The sequence below is a fragment of the Carassius gibelio genome, chromosome A13 (assembly GCF_023724105.1).
Source record: "Carassius gibelio isolate Cgi1373 ecotype wild population from Czech Republic chromosome A13, carGib1.2-hapl.c, whole genome shotgun sequence".
In the NCBI taxonomy this organism is placed as follows: domain Eukaryota; kingdom Metazoa; phylum Chordata; class Actinopteri; order Cypriniformes; family Cyprinidae; genus Carassius; species Carassius gibelio.
In genome coordinates, this window is record NC_068383.1 from 11,681,945 (window position 1) to 11,698,031 (window position 16,087).

At 40.9% G+C, this 16,087-nt stretch overlaps 1 protein-coding gene across 10 annotated transcripts in view; it reads right to left on the bottom strand.

Moving 5' to 3' along the window:
* Window positions 1–2,239: 2,239 nt before the first annotated feature.
* LOC128026150 (transforming acidic coiled-coil-containing protein 2) overlaps window positions 2,240–16,087 on the bottom strand; it is a 68,000-nt gene continuing 54,152 nt past the window's right edge. For all 10 annotated transcript variants that reach the window (XM_052612935.1, XM_052612937.1, XM_052612936.1 and 7 more), the window contains 7 exons: window positions 8,976–9,110; window positions 7,989–8,065; window positions 6,388–6,431; window positions 4,496–4,656; window positions 4,098–4,204; window positions 3,814–3,934; window positions 2,240–3,205 (listed from right to left, as the gene is read on the bottom strand). In XM_052612935.1, coding sequence (XP_052468895.1) covers window positions 3,140–3,205; window positions 3,814–3,934; window positions 4,098–4,204; window positions 4,496–4,656; window positions 6,388–6,431; window positions 7,989–8,065; window positions 8,976–9,110 — 711 coding nt within the window. In that variant the 3' untranslated portion in view covers window positions 2,240–3,139. The remainder of the gene's footprint in view (window positions 3,206–3,813; window positions 3,935–4,097; window positions 4,205–4,495; window positions 4,657–6,387; window positions 6,432–7,988; window positions 8,066–8,975; window positions 9,111–16,087) is intronic.

Consider the following 16,087-nt stretch of genomic DNA (forward strand, 5'->3'; position numbering starts at 1 on the left):
ATAAAAAAAAAGAAAGAAAAACTATTACTTAACTCAATTAGCACTTGGTTCCTAAATATCACATGGTACTTTTCCTATCTATTCAGGTATTCAGGTAGATGTTTAACCTTTTTTTTTTTTTTTGGTCCAGCAATCTAATAAAAATAAAGACTCCAGACCTGCAAACTATTTTAGCCCTCAATCTGTTTAAGGGATTGAATTGCGCCAATTATTTTCTGTTAGTCCTTTAACACCGTCCTCAAGGCCAATGAGATATTCTCAGCCATAATGAAGCCTCAAAAGAATGAAATTAGAGAAACGAAATGAAACAAAAATGAGGTAAATGACACAGAATAAGCAAAATCACCAGACTGAAAAGCAAATAAACACTTGTGAGTGCGGTGACGCACATGCAGTACTAAGAAGACAGGAGTGGAAAATCTTAAAAAGTAGAAACACAACAACAGAGAAGTACTCACTGTGAGCAGCGAGGAGGAAGAGGCCCAGGCCCTGCAGCATGAAGAAATGGAGTGCTCTCATGTTGCCGGTGGTCTGTGGCTGTCAGGTTAGCACAGTGAAAAGCAGGTTGTTTGCTCTTAAAACCCCTGAGCGTAAGTCCTGCTTTCAGAGAGCTTATACCCCACGGCAGTGAGGACACACAGATTACCAACCTGTCCACTGAGGCCTGTGCTTTGCTCTTAAGATCTGAATGGATCCTCACCATCTTGACTAATCAGGATGAGGGATCGGTCACTGTGCTCCACCCATACAGTGCTGAATGCTAGCTAGGGGTCTGATATACCCTACAGATTATGTTCAACTAATGCCTCCATCAGTGACCAAACTCACATAATTTCTCTCTGTGACACAGCAGAACAGTGAACACAAACAATCAAAGAGTTGATGCAAAGGCTATCTGAATATGTGCATACAGTAAGGGAAACTAAAACCAAGCCTTTACTCCAAATGAATGATTAGATCAGCTTAATAGATCAGCATAATTAACTTCTGTTTTTCTTAGTTATTCTTCCCATTACTATTTTTTTATGTTATTAAATTCCTGCTATATATGTAATTTAATTAGTTTTTCAGGAGTAAAATAATTAAATTAAAGCAATATTATTATAATTATACTTTTTCCTTATTTTAAGGATTCATATAAGGATACATTTTTTCAAATTCCTTGTATGTGTAAATACCAGTCTTCCTCCAGACTCCAGACCTTGATTTCCAAATGAAATGCTAAATTTACTTTCATCTGAAAAGAGGACTGTGGACCACTGAGCAACAGTCCAGTTACCAAAGACGCTGAGTGTGGTGACTCATGATGCGCTGACTCCGGCTTCAGTCCACTCCATCTAAAGCTCCTTTCCTGACAATCTTCCCAAGGCTGTGGTCATCCGTGTTGCTTGTGCACCTTTTCCTACCATTCTATGAATATATTTTGATACAGCACTCTGTGAACAGCCTGCCCTTTCAGCAATGACCTCCTGTGGCTTAACCTTCTTGTGGAGGGTGTTGATGATTATCTTCTGGAGAACTGTCAAGTCAGTAGTCTTTCCAATATTTGTGGTGGCATGTTCTAAACTACCCCAAGAGGAACCGAGTATAAATACTCAAAATTAATCAAACTAATCAAGTTTAAAATGCAATATTCATATTTTTTGAGATACTGAATTTTTTATTTTCCTGTAAGTCAAAACCATCAGAATGAAAACAAAAAACTCCTGAAATATTTCTTTTTGTTTTTGTGCAATTAATCTAGAATATAAGAAAGTTTGCTTTTTTTAAATTAAATTACAAAAAATAAAGACCTTTTCCAGATTTAGATTTATAATGCATTATATATGTATTGTTATAATGTACCGTGTATGTATACAATGTTAGTATGTTAGTAACACGTATTATTCATTTTTCATCTTCTGTATTTTTTTTTCTTAAATTCTACTTCTACCATCTCATTTTTTTTTTTTTTTCACTCACTCAGACTGGTTCTGTGCCAGCATGTAATTGGCACTAATATAGTCTGTCTGGCATGATTTTAAGACCCATCTGCCAGCAAACTAATGCATCTTTTTATGCACATACGTAGGATCATGTCAGCAAGATTCATTGTTTGTTCATTAACAACATTATTGCTTTCTTCAAATGCCCTAGTGGGGTGTGTAAATGTAAATGTGATTGTTACTACATCCATCATCAAGTCTTTACATTTTGCATATTGACTGTGTCTGTGGAATATGGGTCAGATAAACAGGAGTTGTATTGCCATCTTTTATTGCACTTTGTAAGCATGTCCTGTATAGCTGATGGGGTTTCTTTTATCTAAAAAATCAGCTATAACAGGACGGAGACAAAACCATTCAGATTAAATTAGCCCAGAACCACTGACAGTGACAAGTTTATATATCAAAATAAAATCCAAAAATAAAAGCACACATCAGTGTTGCTAGAAGACAGCGAAACAAATGAACAACAAGTATCTACAAAGATACATAAGGAAGCTGATCAAACTAACAGTATCAAAATCTGCAATTATGTTCCCTTACTATTTTCAAGTCATTGTCATATTTACAAAACTGGCAAGGCCTACAACATGCATTTTTTTTATGAAAATGAATACCACTTTGTAACAACTGAATGATTAACTCATCTGTTTTATATTATATATATTCTCTCTGGTCATTTCTGTTTTTAAGTTAAAAAGAGGGTACCACAGGAATCAATTTAACAGTCGGCTCCATCAGTGGTTGTCATGGCAACAGCACTCATAACTTCAGACTCACTATAAACACTTACTCTCTGCGTGTGTGTGTGTGTGTGTGTGTGTGTGTGCTATACAGACATTCAAACAAAGTCTCTACTGATGGCCGGGAGTACTTTCACAAAGCCCTCAACAAAGGTAAGGTGGTGTACTGTACATTAACACATTGAAATGAAGAGAAAATAATTACAGCCAGAAACTAGTGTGTCCTAGAGACTCCAAGTTTATGTGAAGACTTCAGTAGTGTGAATTCCCTTTGTTTGGTTAGTTCATTGTTCTGTCCATTAGAAATAGGAAAAAAACAATAACAAACACTTTTAACTTGTCCCTCCATCTTGTCCAGTTATTGTTCTTGTGTCCCTTTGTGGTATGGACAGAGCTCTGTCAAATGGACGGCTAGCTCTTTCCCATTTTGGCAATCAGTTCATCACAAATTTTGGTCAGTTCCACAATCTCTTTGTTCTGTAAACAGAATCCCCCCAAAAAATCATGTTAACCTCTGAATGTTTTTTTCTCTTACGGTATGATCAGAAATACAGTCAAATTGTGAAATATTATAGTTTTAAAAAATATGATTTCTATACTAATCTATTTTTTTACATCTCATTTAATCCTGTGATAGCTGAATTTTCAGCAGCCATTACTCCACTAATATTTTCAGTGTTGTACTGTGCAATATTTTTGAGGAAACAAGGATGCTTAAGAAACGTTTTCTTTTTTTTCTTTTTTTTTTTCTTTTTTTGAAAAAAAACATTATTTTGTAATATTTTAAATGGCGGTCACTTTTTATCAAATTAATGCCCTCATCAATGCTGCATTAAATGTATCTAATGTAACAGTAAAGTCAGTACTGAGGAAAAGTATAAATCTTTCTTATCTACATTTAAAATAAAATGATATACTGTAGATAGATAGAAGCATTGCATAAATAAAACTATATATTTAAATAAATAAAATAATTGTTTTACTATAAAAAATACTAAACGTTTAAACAACAACGACATTTACTTTTAAGTTTGCAAGATCAGACTTTAACAGATGAGCATGTGGATTTGTGAGTGTGAGCACACCTTTTGTTCCAGTGTGCGCTCCAGTGAGTCCACCTTCATCTGTTCTTTCCTCAGACTCGCCTGATACACTGCCTGCTCCTGCTTGGCTTTGCCTCTCACCTGAGCGATATCAGCATTCGCCCTGCGGGTGCCACATGGTCAGAGTCATGCCAACATTTCATATTTCTCACACAGTGTAAGTCTGACCCTTATAATTAGCCTAACAATTGTTGTTCCAGTCAAAAGAAATCCTGTACAAACCAAAGCATATTAAAAACATATGCATGTGAAAGATCTGTACTTACTTATCCAGTTTCTCCTCAGCATGGATCTTCAAGGCCTGGTAGCGCTGCTCCTCCTTACGTACACGAGACAGGTACTCCTGTGCACATTTCTTCAGCACATCCTCGTTCTAAAGAAAAAAGAGGTATTGAAGTGAGTAAATGAGTGCTAATGCCAATAATGACACCTTCTTCTTAAGCACAAGCTATTAGATAATGTTAACCAACAGCCTAATAATTACTGTTGTAAGCTTGAATTCATTTGGCTCCATTTTTGTATGTAACATCCACAATCTATAACAATCATGTCCTGACCTTTATTTTTCTATCCATCTGACTCAGAATTACATCAGATTACAGAGCTGCAAATGTAAATTCACAATGATTTTAACCTTTATCAATCTCAGCTTATAGTGGCTTACCTTGCGGAAGCCTTCCAAAACATCCTTCATCTTCTCATAGCGACGGAACAAGTCAGCGAGAGATTTCTCCACAGAGTTGAGATCAGCTAAAGCCTGGTCCTTTTCCTGAATCAGCTGTTGGATAGTGTGATGAGACAGAGTCTTCTCCCTCTGTTCACCCTCTGAGACATACACACAAAAACATAAATGCATCAAGTTCATTTTACACTAGAAAATACAATGCACAATACAATCAAATAGATGTGCACATTTGCTTTTGGAAGCGGCAGAGGGTGATTTTATGCTCCCCTGGGTACTTCAGATATGAAATTATACTCTATGCCATGTCTACATCGTTGATAATGACAAATGAAAATGCAGTTTTCGACGCTGCATCTCTATGATGCATGCAGACGACACACACACACACACACACACACATACAGTAGACAAACCACAGAGACATTGTGAGAGATGAGAAGACCTTTGAAAGACTTACTCAGCACTCCTTCATTCATTTTTAGGGAAATTATATAAAAGGATTAATAGTTACAAATTTCATTTAACTGTGGCAAGTCTGCCGAATGAATCATTTTAATGAACTGGTTTAAAAAAAAACTGATTCACTGATTCAACTGAATCATCACTCAGCTGTGTGGAACTCCCTTCACTATTCAATTGATCTATTAAATTGACAAAAGATTTCTATTTCAAATCAAATCTGTCCTTTTGAAACAATCTTGGAAAAACTGTATGATGGTAATTAAGCTTTTTTTAACAGTTCTAATAAAAATAAATGTTACTGTTATAGTTACTTTTCTCTAGCTTGATTGTACTGAATTGTATTTAGGCGACTTCACTTTATGATGAATTTGTTTGGAAAGCTACAGTATCAAAGTAGTTTCCTGAACACTGATGAGCTGAAGATGTTTGAGAAAAGGTCTTCAACAAGATGATAACCAGATGATACTAAAATGAGAGCAACCAAATCAGGTTAAAGTAAGAGAAAACTCTCGCTGTCTGTCACTATCAGATGTGGTGGATGCAACACAAACAAATAAAATAAAGAGTTGCTGTTACTTACCAGGCATGGCTGAGTGATTTATCAAATATATATGGGGGACGGAGGGAGCAAAACAGAAAAAAAGGGACTGCATTAAGTCAAGCCAGCAGGGTGGGACGTGTAAAAGAGAAAAGCGTGTCAGAAACATGGACAAATTTTAAAATTAATGAAAGTGTCCTAGAATAAAACATAGTAGGTGGTGAAAGCCGGAAAACAGGCCAAGAAAATGAACCATGGAAAGAAATTATAAGCAAAGATACAAAATGAAGTGGAAATAAAATGACCCATACAACTGGAATGCAGAATATCAAGGATGGCAGTTTAGCGTGAAGAATATAAAAAGGGAATGAAGAAAGGGTTTTTCTTTGCACAAAGAGAGAAAATGTCATGGTTAAACCAGACACTCAATATCGCAATCTGAAAATGTAAGAATGCATACAGCCTACAGTATTTACATTGACGTAAATACTGTACAGGCAAAGAAATTTGATTAATCTGTCAGTGGTTGAGGCCTGGTAAGGGACATGTTTTGAGCAGTAACATGTTTGTGTTTTCTGAAGTTAAGTGGAATATACAGGGAGACGTGAAGGCTTGTGCTTGCAACTGACCGGTGTTTGGGTCCAGAGGCACGAAAGATTTGTCTGAAAATTAAATGAGAACGTAACAAACACTTATTGCATATGTGTGTTGGTGTGGTGTGGCTGGACAAGGGTTGTGCCTGTTCATCTATAGCAGTGTAGCAGAAGAAAAGTGCAGATGTATAGAACCAAAAGTGCCTGACAGTGTTCACAAAACACAAATTAAAAATCACGAGGAGAAGATGAAATTGAATTTAGCCATCAAGACTCACCAATCATCTCTGCAATAGTCTTCTCATACTCCATAACTATCTTCCTGCAAAGAATAAGCAAAAATCAAGTTAATATTTAAATAAGGTGCATAAACACTACACGATCTGATCTGACCTGATCTTTTTAAGCATAATGTTTTACATTTAGCTTTAAATGAATAAAACAGGCTGTGTGACTTTGCAGAATATAGGACATTTAACCTGCAGATGCAAGGAACTTTTCAAAAACAAGTTTATCAAAGCATATATATCTGCAGTGTTAAAATAGACTAATATAATAAGTCTGTTGAAGAATTGAATAGTCTTATTGAGCAAGGAAGCATTAAATTGATCAAAAGCAACAGTAAAGACTTTTACATTGTTACAAAATGTAAAAAAAAAATTTTTTTATCACATTCTCCTCAAATATATTAATCAGTACAACTGTTTTCAGCATTGTTAATGATAAGAAATGTTTCTTTGGCAAAAGCAATATAGAATATCTGAGGGATTTCTGAAGGACACTGAATGTAACACTGAAGGCTAGAGAAATGCGGAAATGAAGCTTTGCCATCATAGAAATAAATTACATTGAAAAAAAAAATGTTTGCTGTATTTTTAATTCAATAAATGCAGCCTCTTGAAGAGAGACTTTCAAAAACAGTTAAAAACATCTTCCCAACCCTAAACTTTTGAACGGCAGTGTAGAAACCTGATGTCCTAGTGTCAGGAAACTGCCATTTGTTATGTCATGTGTTTGACTACAAGACTTCAGTTGGCAGAAAGACTTTCTTGGAGAAAAGCAGGTTGCCAGCACAGTAAGCGGATGGATTAGCTATGTCTTCCTTAGCCTCTTAGGCCTTCCTTATCCTAATCCCAATCAGGCTAATGAACTAAGCACCATTCTTATCCAAACTAACAAGGCCTAGTCCAGCTGGCTGTAAACCTCAACCATTCATGATTACCTTGTTCACTTTGCCCATTAAATATTAAAAAAAGGACAACTTCAAAACATGTCCCGGTTCAATCGACCATCTTCTAAATTAGACAACGCTGCATTTTTTTATTAAAAGTGCAGTGAGGTGACAAAATACCTCAAAAATGCTGAACATGAGCTATTTAAAAAAACTGTCACCTGACCCTGTCCTAACTGTCATAACTCTTAGTTAGAAGAATGTAAAAAAATAATAATAATGTTAAAATGGCATTTAATTGTGTTAAAAGACGGATCCATGTTCTTCCGGATGGTTGAAAACAAAGCTAAATTATCTTTCGTTTATGCCCTCCCTTTCCCTGCCCCCAACTTCGGCACATCTGACATGTTAAGGCCCTCTTTAATTGGCTTTCTGCTTACGCTCAACTTCAAAAAAAAACATAGGAAAGAGAGAAACAGATTGAGAGGTGGACTGTATGGTATGATGCACAGGTATTTGTCAGGTGTATAAACTAAGGAACATATGTATTGAATGAACGTTCCTGACTATTTCATTGATTTGAAGTTTACACAGAAGACATGAAGTCATGGTAGATGTGGGGAAAAATCGGAGGTCGGCACATGACGCAATCTTCACTCGTCATAGCTCACAAGGGCACAGGAATCTCTGTCCTTTGAAAACACCCACCTCATCTCCTCCACCTCCCGTCTACTCTCTTCGTATTTTCTTTTCCACTCCATGGCTTCTTTCTCTTTTATAACAATCTGAAATAAGAGCATTACTTCACACACTTTACACTCTGGAAAATGATAAACCAGTGTCGTCCTGGGTTAATGCAAACCTGGGTTGTCTAGGTGTTTCACACTGTAAAAATCCTAAGTTAATATTATTTGCTTATTTATGAGGTTAATAAACAAAGACCTGGGAAGTTCAGCAGATGATGAGCATGAAACCTTTTTTAAATAATCAGTGGAAATGCAACCACATAAATCGACTGTTATAGTCTTAAAGTAGTGACAAAAAAATGGAAGTAGTAACAGATTTTTTCTTGTGATGTACATATGAGTCAAACTGATTATCAACCAAACTTAAAAAACATAGGGTAAGACTTGGTTCTATCCATCAGTTGTTGACTGAATTTTGAGATGTGGGCGTTTCACTCAATGATAAGTTTGAGCTTGCAGTCAATCATAAGAAAGCAAGGGGTTTCATCATTGGAGAAGTCTCTTGTTTCACTTGAAAACTGCATTATAAGAAATTGAGAAATTTCACGTCACCCTGACTTTAAATCTTCAGAAATATAAAATAAAAAACTTATACTTTCTCATCAGTCCAGTTAATCAACCCTCAGACGCTGAAACTAAACACATTATGGGAAAGATTCTATGACTGTCCAGAGCTTGTGAAAATGTAACAATGTGTACGTTGAAGCAGTTTTCGATTGGATGTCATTCTGGCACTGCAAATGCAAGTTTTCAGAATCCAAAATTAAAAGTGGCCTTAACCAGCTCTTTAAAATCAAATGACTTTATCCAGGGCTTTTACCACTTTATTTAGATGTATTTTATAAAATTTACAGATTTAACTCAAGGTAAACATACATAAACTGTAAAATGACAAGAGAGTCGTTTTATTGTGGTGTGGCATCATACAATGTGTGAGTACTGTTTATACCTCTTCTCGGGCGATGGCAAGAGAGTGGTCCATGTCACACGGCAAATGAGGGCTTTCCCCTTCAATGTATCCTGATAGTGAATAGAGGGAGCTCTTCGAAACCCCACTGTCCTCCGGTGAGACCATTTCTCTCTGCTGCAGAAGAGAGAGTTATGGAGAAACCATTAAAAACCTGTGAGTTTATTTCTTTAAAACAATATTTACATCACATTTATTGGAGGGAGGCAGCACATCTTCTACAGGTTCTACTCAGCAAAGCCATAATGCCATGGAGAGCAGGCTCTTAGTTTGGGTTCAAAAGCCTCCAGCAGTGTGTGACTGGCCCGCTGCATACAGCTGGAATTCTATGATTGACAATCCTCAATGTGAGATGGGTGTGAAAGCTGTTTGTCATGAAAGGTTTGCGGCTGTGACCGGATCAGAGAGGGAATGCTGTGACAGATGGACAGATGGACTGCAGGAGTAGAGGTTGATCCATTGTGTTAGTTTTCACAGACCAGATAATGTGCAAAGATGGTGATCTTATATTTTCAAGTTGATGATCCATTTCACATTGAAAAAAAAAGACAATATGCTAAAATGTCCTTAAAATACGAATAAAATGGTTAGTTAATGCAACCAGCTACAACAAAGACAAAAGACTGTAAAATATGAATATAAGCAACAACCTATTTGCATATGTCCTACAGTAAAAGACAGACATGTTTTGTGAATATCTGCTTCAAAAGGCACAAACAAAAGAACTAATATTACTTGAATTAAATGTACTGTAATTTAATCATTTATGCTGGAATCTTAAAATGGATTAAAAAAGTACTACTAATATATATATATTATAGCAATACAATCCTGAAAAAAAAAAATATATATATATATATATATTATAATTTTTTTTTTTTTTTTTTTCAGGATTGTATTGCTTCCAGAAGGCCTCTTTATAGCCAGTGATGGGGTGTAGTTACTGAATAATCATCATGTTTAGACCTTTAAACCTACTTGCTGATTAGAGCTGATTAATTCTTCCTAACAGAGCTGGATTAGGAGATTCATTGAGTTTGACTCTTATAGGTAGGTAGGGGGTCATGTGTTAGGGTACAAATACAGAATGCCCACTACATGTTTGGTCTGCAAGGAGAATTTGGGCCTAATACCATTCACTGCATTATTGTGCTGCATAGGATCATGGAGGGGGCATATAGTCATACGGGAGGTACAAACAGATTAAAACCTGATACAGAATGTTGAAATTAAGCTTTATCAAATGTAGAGTTTAGTGTTGATCTCAGATCTCCTATCACTTCATTCTGTACATTAGTCATGGCCTAAATCTAAATCTTGGATTATAATCTCAATAGTCTCAGACAAGAGCTCAGATGATTTTCAACCTCAAGTTTGATTTTTTCTTTGCAGTATAATGAGAATTAATACACTGGACAGATCTTGGTCTCAGACTTGAGAGGCCTAGTTTAGGTATTGACTCCAACTCATTCATATCTCAACAATCATAATGCATAATCTAATGTAGAAACTGTGTGATCCAACTCAAAGAGGGCAGCATGTTCATCATCACCAATCATAAACACAGTCAGCAGAGGGTGAGAAATGAGGCAGAGGAATAACTCTAAATGCAAATCAGAAAAAATCAGAATCTTTAAAAATGGATATTGACCAAACAGAGTTCAGTACAGCATGGGGTAGTGATGCATTCCTGTTATTTTCAGAGCAGCTGTGCATGTAATTCCATGAATTATAAATTCCTGCTAAAGAAAAGTTAAAATAAAGAACACGTCATGGAGAATGTGCTGAAGCAGCATGTGAATTGTTACTGTGAGACTATTTCAGGAAGAGCATTATCTCATAATGTATGTTAAAATATTTAATATTTTAAGAAGACCATCAATTCAAGTTAGTCATCAATCAACCTCATTATTCCAGTCATATAATACAGTGTCACTCTTTTTATATATGAAAGCACTCCATAATCCTAAAATGTATCAGCACTATCCCAGAAATACTTTTCATACATTAAAAATCAACTCTATTTTGGCACTGATGTCTAGAGGTTATTCAGGAGAAGAAAAAATCCCTGTGGAATATGGGACATCCTTTGACAGAGTTTGCTATCTGTCGGTGTGACAGAGTGAGAAAAAAACAATTATTACACACACACACAAAAAACACATTAATAAATAAAAGGATAGATAGATAGTCAGATTAAATGTGTTTGAGAAATGATTTCGAATGTATGTGTTTTTTGTCAGCATTTGACCTCCTGTAGTTTGTCTCCGTGCCTCTAGAGGTGCCCTGTGTTCCCTTCTGTCTTTTGTTCTTCTTTGTCTAATCTTGTTAGCGTTATCCAGGTCACCTGTGCCTTGTTTCTGTTAGAGTATTTTAGCTGAGTCTTTCTCTTGTTTGACACTTGGTTTTTGAGTTCAGGCTGCATGATACCAGCTCTGTATTTACTAGTTCTTCCAAGTCCTCCCAAGCTACCTCAAGTAAGGTGTTCCTAGTTATTTGTTTGTTCACACGCTCTTGATCTGTTTTCTCCCCTTGTGGAGTTTTTATTTTCCCTTGTGGTTTTGTTTTCCCATTATCTCTCTTGTTATTAATTCCTCTGTCTGAGAAGAACTTTTGTTGGATTTTTTGGCTTGCAAATTCCTTTTTTTTTAATAAACCAAAATTGCTTGGAGTACTGCCTTGAGTGTTTCAATTGGGTTCAACACCTCAGCCTCTGTGGCCTAGTGGCAGATCTCTCACCCACAACACCAGAGACCCGAGTTCTAGCCCGGCCCGTGACAGAAAAACCAAGTCACTCATGGACCCAGAAACACTCAGTTCCAAGGACCTATTGGCAGTGATTGCTCAACATGAGGCATCCTTTCAGCGCCATGAAGCCGTTCTCAGCCAACAAGAAGAGCTAATGACCAAACATTCTCAACTCCTGGCTGATGTGATGAGCTCCATCCGCCAGCTATTTGAACGCCTCCCGGGTTCTTCACCTTCCTCTGCATCACCTCCGAGTGGCATCAGGCCTTCTCCTGTGGCGGAACCCCGACTACCGCCTCCTAAGCCCTTTGCTGGAGATCCCAGTTCCTGCCAGGGTTTCCTCACCCAGTGTTCTCTCACTTTCGAGCTCCAACCATCAAGCTTCCCTACGGATCGCTCTAAGATTGCCTACATTATCACCCTTCTCTCGGACAAAGCACTCTCTTGGGCCTCAGCAGTGTGGCAATCCCAGGACGCCTGTTGTAAGTCGTACATGGCATTCGTGGAAGAGTTCAAGCGAGTGTTTGATCATCCTGTCAGTGGTCGGGATGCTTCTAAGCGCCTACTCACTCTCCGTCAGGGTCCCCGAAGCACTGCAGATTATGCCATTGAGTTTCGGACCATAGCTGCAAATAGTGGATGGAACGATGAGGCACTGAGGGTCTGCTTTCAGGGAGGGTTGTCTGAGCCCCTTCAAGATGAGTTAGCCACTCGAGAAATGCCTGAAGATCTTGAATCCCTCATAGCAATGGCCATCCGTCTAGACAATCGTCTGAGAGAGCGGAGGACCGCCCGTCGCAAGGAGTCTCAGTCACAAGTTCCTCTGAGGAGGTCCGGTTCTCCAGTTTGTGCTCCTTCCTCCAGAAATTCCCCAGTTCCTGAACCACTCCATGATTCCCCAGAAGGAATGCAACTGGGCCGTTCCAGGCTTTCTCCAAACGAGAGGGAGCGTCGTTGTCTCTACTGCGGTGCCTCCGGTCACTTCCGTTCCTCTTGCCCAGAGCTCTTGGGAAACGCCTGTCCCCATACAGCAACAGGAGGGCTGTGATGGGGAAAATTAGAGCTCCTCCTGCAAATGCCGTCCTAGCAGTTCCAGTTACGTTGTCCTGGGAGGGCCACCAGCGTCAGGTCCAGGCTATGATCGATTCTGGGGCTGCAGTCGACTTTCTAGACCTATCCTTGGCGAAGAAACTTAATATCCCCACACAACTTCTTCCTCACCCCCAGGCAGTCACTGCTTTGGATGGCAGACCTCTGGAACCGGGCAAAGTTACAGAGGCCACTCAATCCCTGCGACTTACCATCTTTCAACACCAGCAGGAGGAGACCCTCTATCTTATTGACTCCCCTGAGTACCCTGTTATCCTGGGTCACCCTTGGCTGTGCAGACACAATCCCCATATCGACTGGCCCACTGGCACTATCCTAAGCTGGGGCTCTACTTGCCAACTCTCCTGCCAACTTCAGAGTTCCCCAGCCCCTTGTCCCGAGTTTCAAGAGTCTATCGACCTGTCTCGAGTCCCCAGAGTTTATCATAAGTTTAAGGCAGTGTTCAGCAAGTCCCAGGCCACCTCCTTACCACCTCACCGCGCTTATGACTGTGCTATTGAATTACTCCCTGGCTCTTGCCCTCCCAGGGGTCGGATCTTCTCCCTGTCTCCCCCAGAGCGCTCAGCTATGGATCTCTACATTAAGGAGTCCTTGGCTGCCGGTATCATCCGTGCCTCAACCTCCCCAGCTGGGGCAGGTTTCTTCTTTGTCCAAAAGAAAGACGGGGGTCTTAGGCCTTGTATTGATTACCGGGGCCTCAACAAGATCACGGTTCGTAATCGATATCCTCTACCGCTCATGGCCACTGCCTTTGAACTGCTTCAAGGAGCCTCTGTTTTCACTAAACTGGATCTCCGCAACGCTTACCATCTTGTGCGGATCCGGCAGGGAGACGAATGGAAGACTGCCTTCAACACCCCCACAGGCCACTATGAGTATCTCGTGATGCCGTTCGGACTCACCAATGCCCCCGCAGTGTTCCAAGCACTAATTAATGATGTCCTCCGGGACCTTCTTAATCAATTCGTCTTTGTATACCTTGACGATATTCTCATTTTCTCAAAGTCACTGGAGGAGCATGAGGGGCATGTAAGCAGGGTTCTCCAGAGACTCCTTGATAATCACCTCTACGTAAAGCCAGAGAAGTGCGAATTTCATGTTACCCAGGCTCAGTTTCTCGCATTCATTGTCACTCCTGGCCACCTGGAGATGGACCCTAAGAAGGTAGAGGCAATCCACAACTGGCCCATACCTACTAATGTGAAGGAGGTACAACGTTTCATTGGCTTTGCAAACTTCTACAGGAAGTTCATTAAGAATTTCAGCTCTGTTGTTGCCCCCTTGACAGCACTTACTAAGGGAGGAGGTACCAAAGTTCAGTGGAGTCCGGAGGCAGCGGGGGCCTTTGAAGATCTCAAGTGCCGTTTCACTTACGCTCCTATTCTTCTGATCCCTGACCCAGACAGACCTTTTGTGGTGGAGGTGGATGCCTCAGAGGTGGGGGTGGGGGCCATCCTGTCGCAGAGAGGTACAGATGGAAAGCTACACCCTTGCGCCTTCATGTCTCGTCGTCTGTCGGATGCAGAGCGCAACTACCACGTGGGGGATCGTGAGTTGCTTGCAGTTAAACTGGCCTTGGAGGAGTGGCGCCACTGGCTCGAGGGGGCCCAGCACCCTTTCCAGGTTCTCACGGACCACAAAAACCTGGAGTATCTCCAGCAGGCTAAGCGGTTGAATCCTCGGCAAGCTAGGTGGTCACTGTTTTTTAATCGATTCCAGTTTCTCCTATCTTACAGACCTGGCACCAAGAACGTCAAGCCAGATGCCCTGTCTCGAGCCTACTCCCCTGAGACACAAGAGAAGCCTTTGACTCCAATAATTCCGAGGTATTGTATTGTCGCGCCCCTTCAGTGGGAACTGGAAAGAATGGTGCGAGAGGCCTTTGCCCATGAGCCCGATCCAGGTGGTGGTCCCCCTGGACGCCTGTTCGTTCCTCTAGCGGCCCGATCCCGAGTCTTGCAGTGGGCTCATGAGTCTCCCTTGACTTGCCATCCAGGAAGTGCCCGCACCCTTGACTTTCTCCAGCGGCGGTTTTGGTGGCCATCCATCAAGAGGGACGTTAAAGTCTATGTGGAGGCCTGCTCCGTATGCAACCAAGGGAAGTCTGCACATCAGCGACCTCAGGGACTGCTCCGTCCCTTACCTATTCCCCGCAGGCCATGGTCCCATCTCTCCCTGGACTTTGTTACCGGGCTTCCGCCATCCAAGGGCAATACAGTCATCCTGGTGGTTGTAGACCGGTTCTCCAAAGCGGCCCGGTTCATTCCCCTGCCCAAGCTGCCTTCAGCCAAGGAGACTGCGGAGCTCCTCATGAACCATGTCTTCCGCATATTTGGTATTCCCCTGGACATTGTCTCTGACCGAGGTCCCCAGTTCTCGTCCCGGTTCTGGGGAGCCTTCTGCAGGCTTATTGGGGCAACGGCCAGCCTATCGTCTGGGTTCCATCCGGAGTCTAATGGCCAGACAGAACGTATTAATCAGGACCTGGAGACCACCCTACGGTGTATGGCGGCTAACAATCCCACGTCTTGGGCCACCTATATTATTTGGGCTGAATATGCCCATAACACCCTCCAGTCCTCGGCCACTGGACTATCCCCCTTTGAATGCCAGTTTGGTTATACCCCTCCATTATTCCCAGAGGAAGAGGCACAAGTTGGTGTTCCCTCGGCCCAACGCTTTGTCCAACGCTGTCGGCTTACATGGAGGAAGGCCAGACGTACCCTCCTTCGGACTTCCCAGAGGTACCAGGTTCAGGCTAATCGTCGCCGTCGGACAGCCCCCAACTTTCGAGCTGGTCAAAGAGTTTGGCTATCTACTAAGCACCTGCCCCTCCGGGTCTAATCCAAGAAACTCTCCCAGAAATACATCGGCCCTTTTCGCATAGCAAGGAAAGTTAACCCTGTTTCTTATCGTTTATTTCTCCCTCGTTCCCTTAGAATTAACCCCACATTTCATGTCTCTTTACTAAAACCTGTCTTGTCTTCTCCGTTTGCTCCCCCGCACAGGCCCCCTCCACCTCCCAGGATCATCAACGGCCAGCCAGCCTACACAGTGCGCCGGATACTGGACTCCCGGAGGGTCCAGAACTCGTTACAATATCTGGTGGACTGGGAGGGCTATGGGCCAGAGGAGCGCTCCTGGGTTCCAGCCAAAGGCATCCTTGACCCAAGTTTAATCCGGGAGTTTCACACCCGGAGGCCCGGGTGTTCTGGAAGGAACGTCAGGAGCCGTTC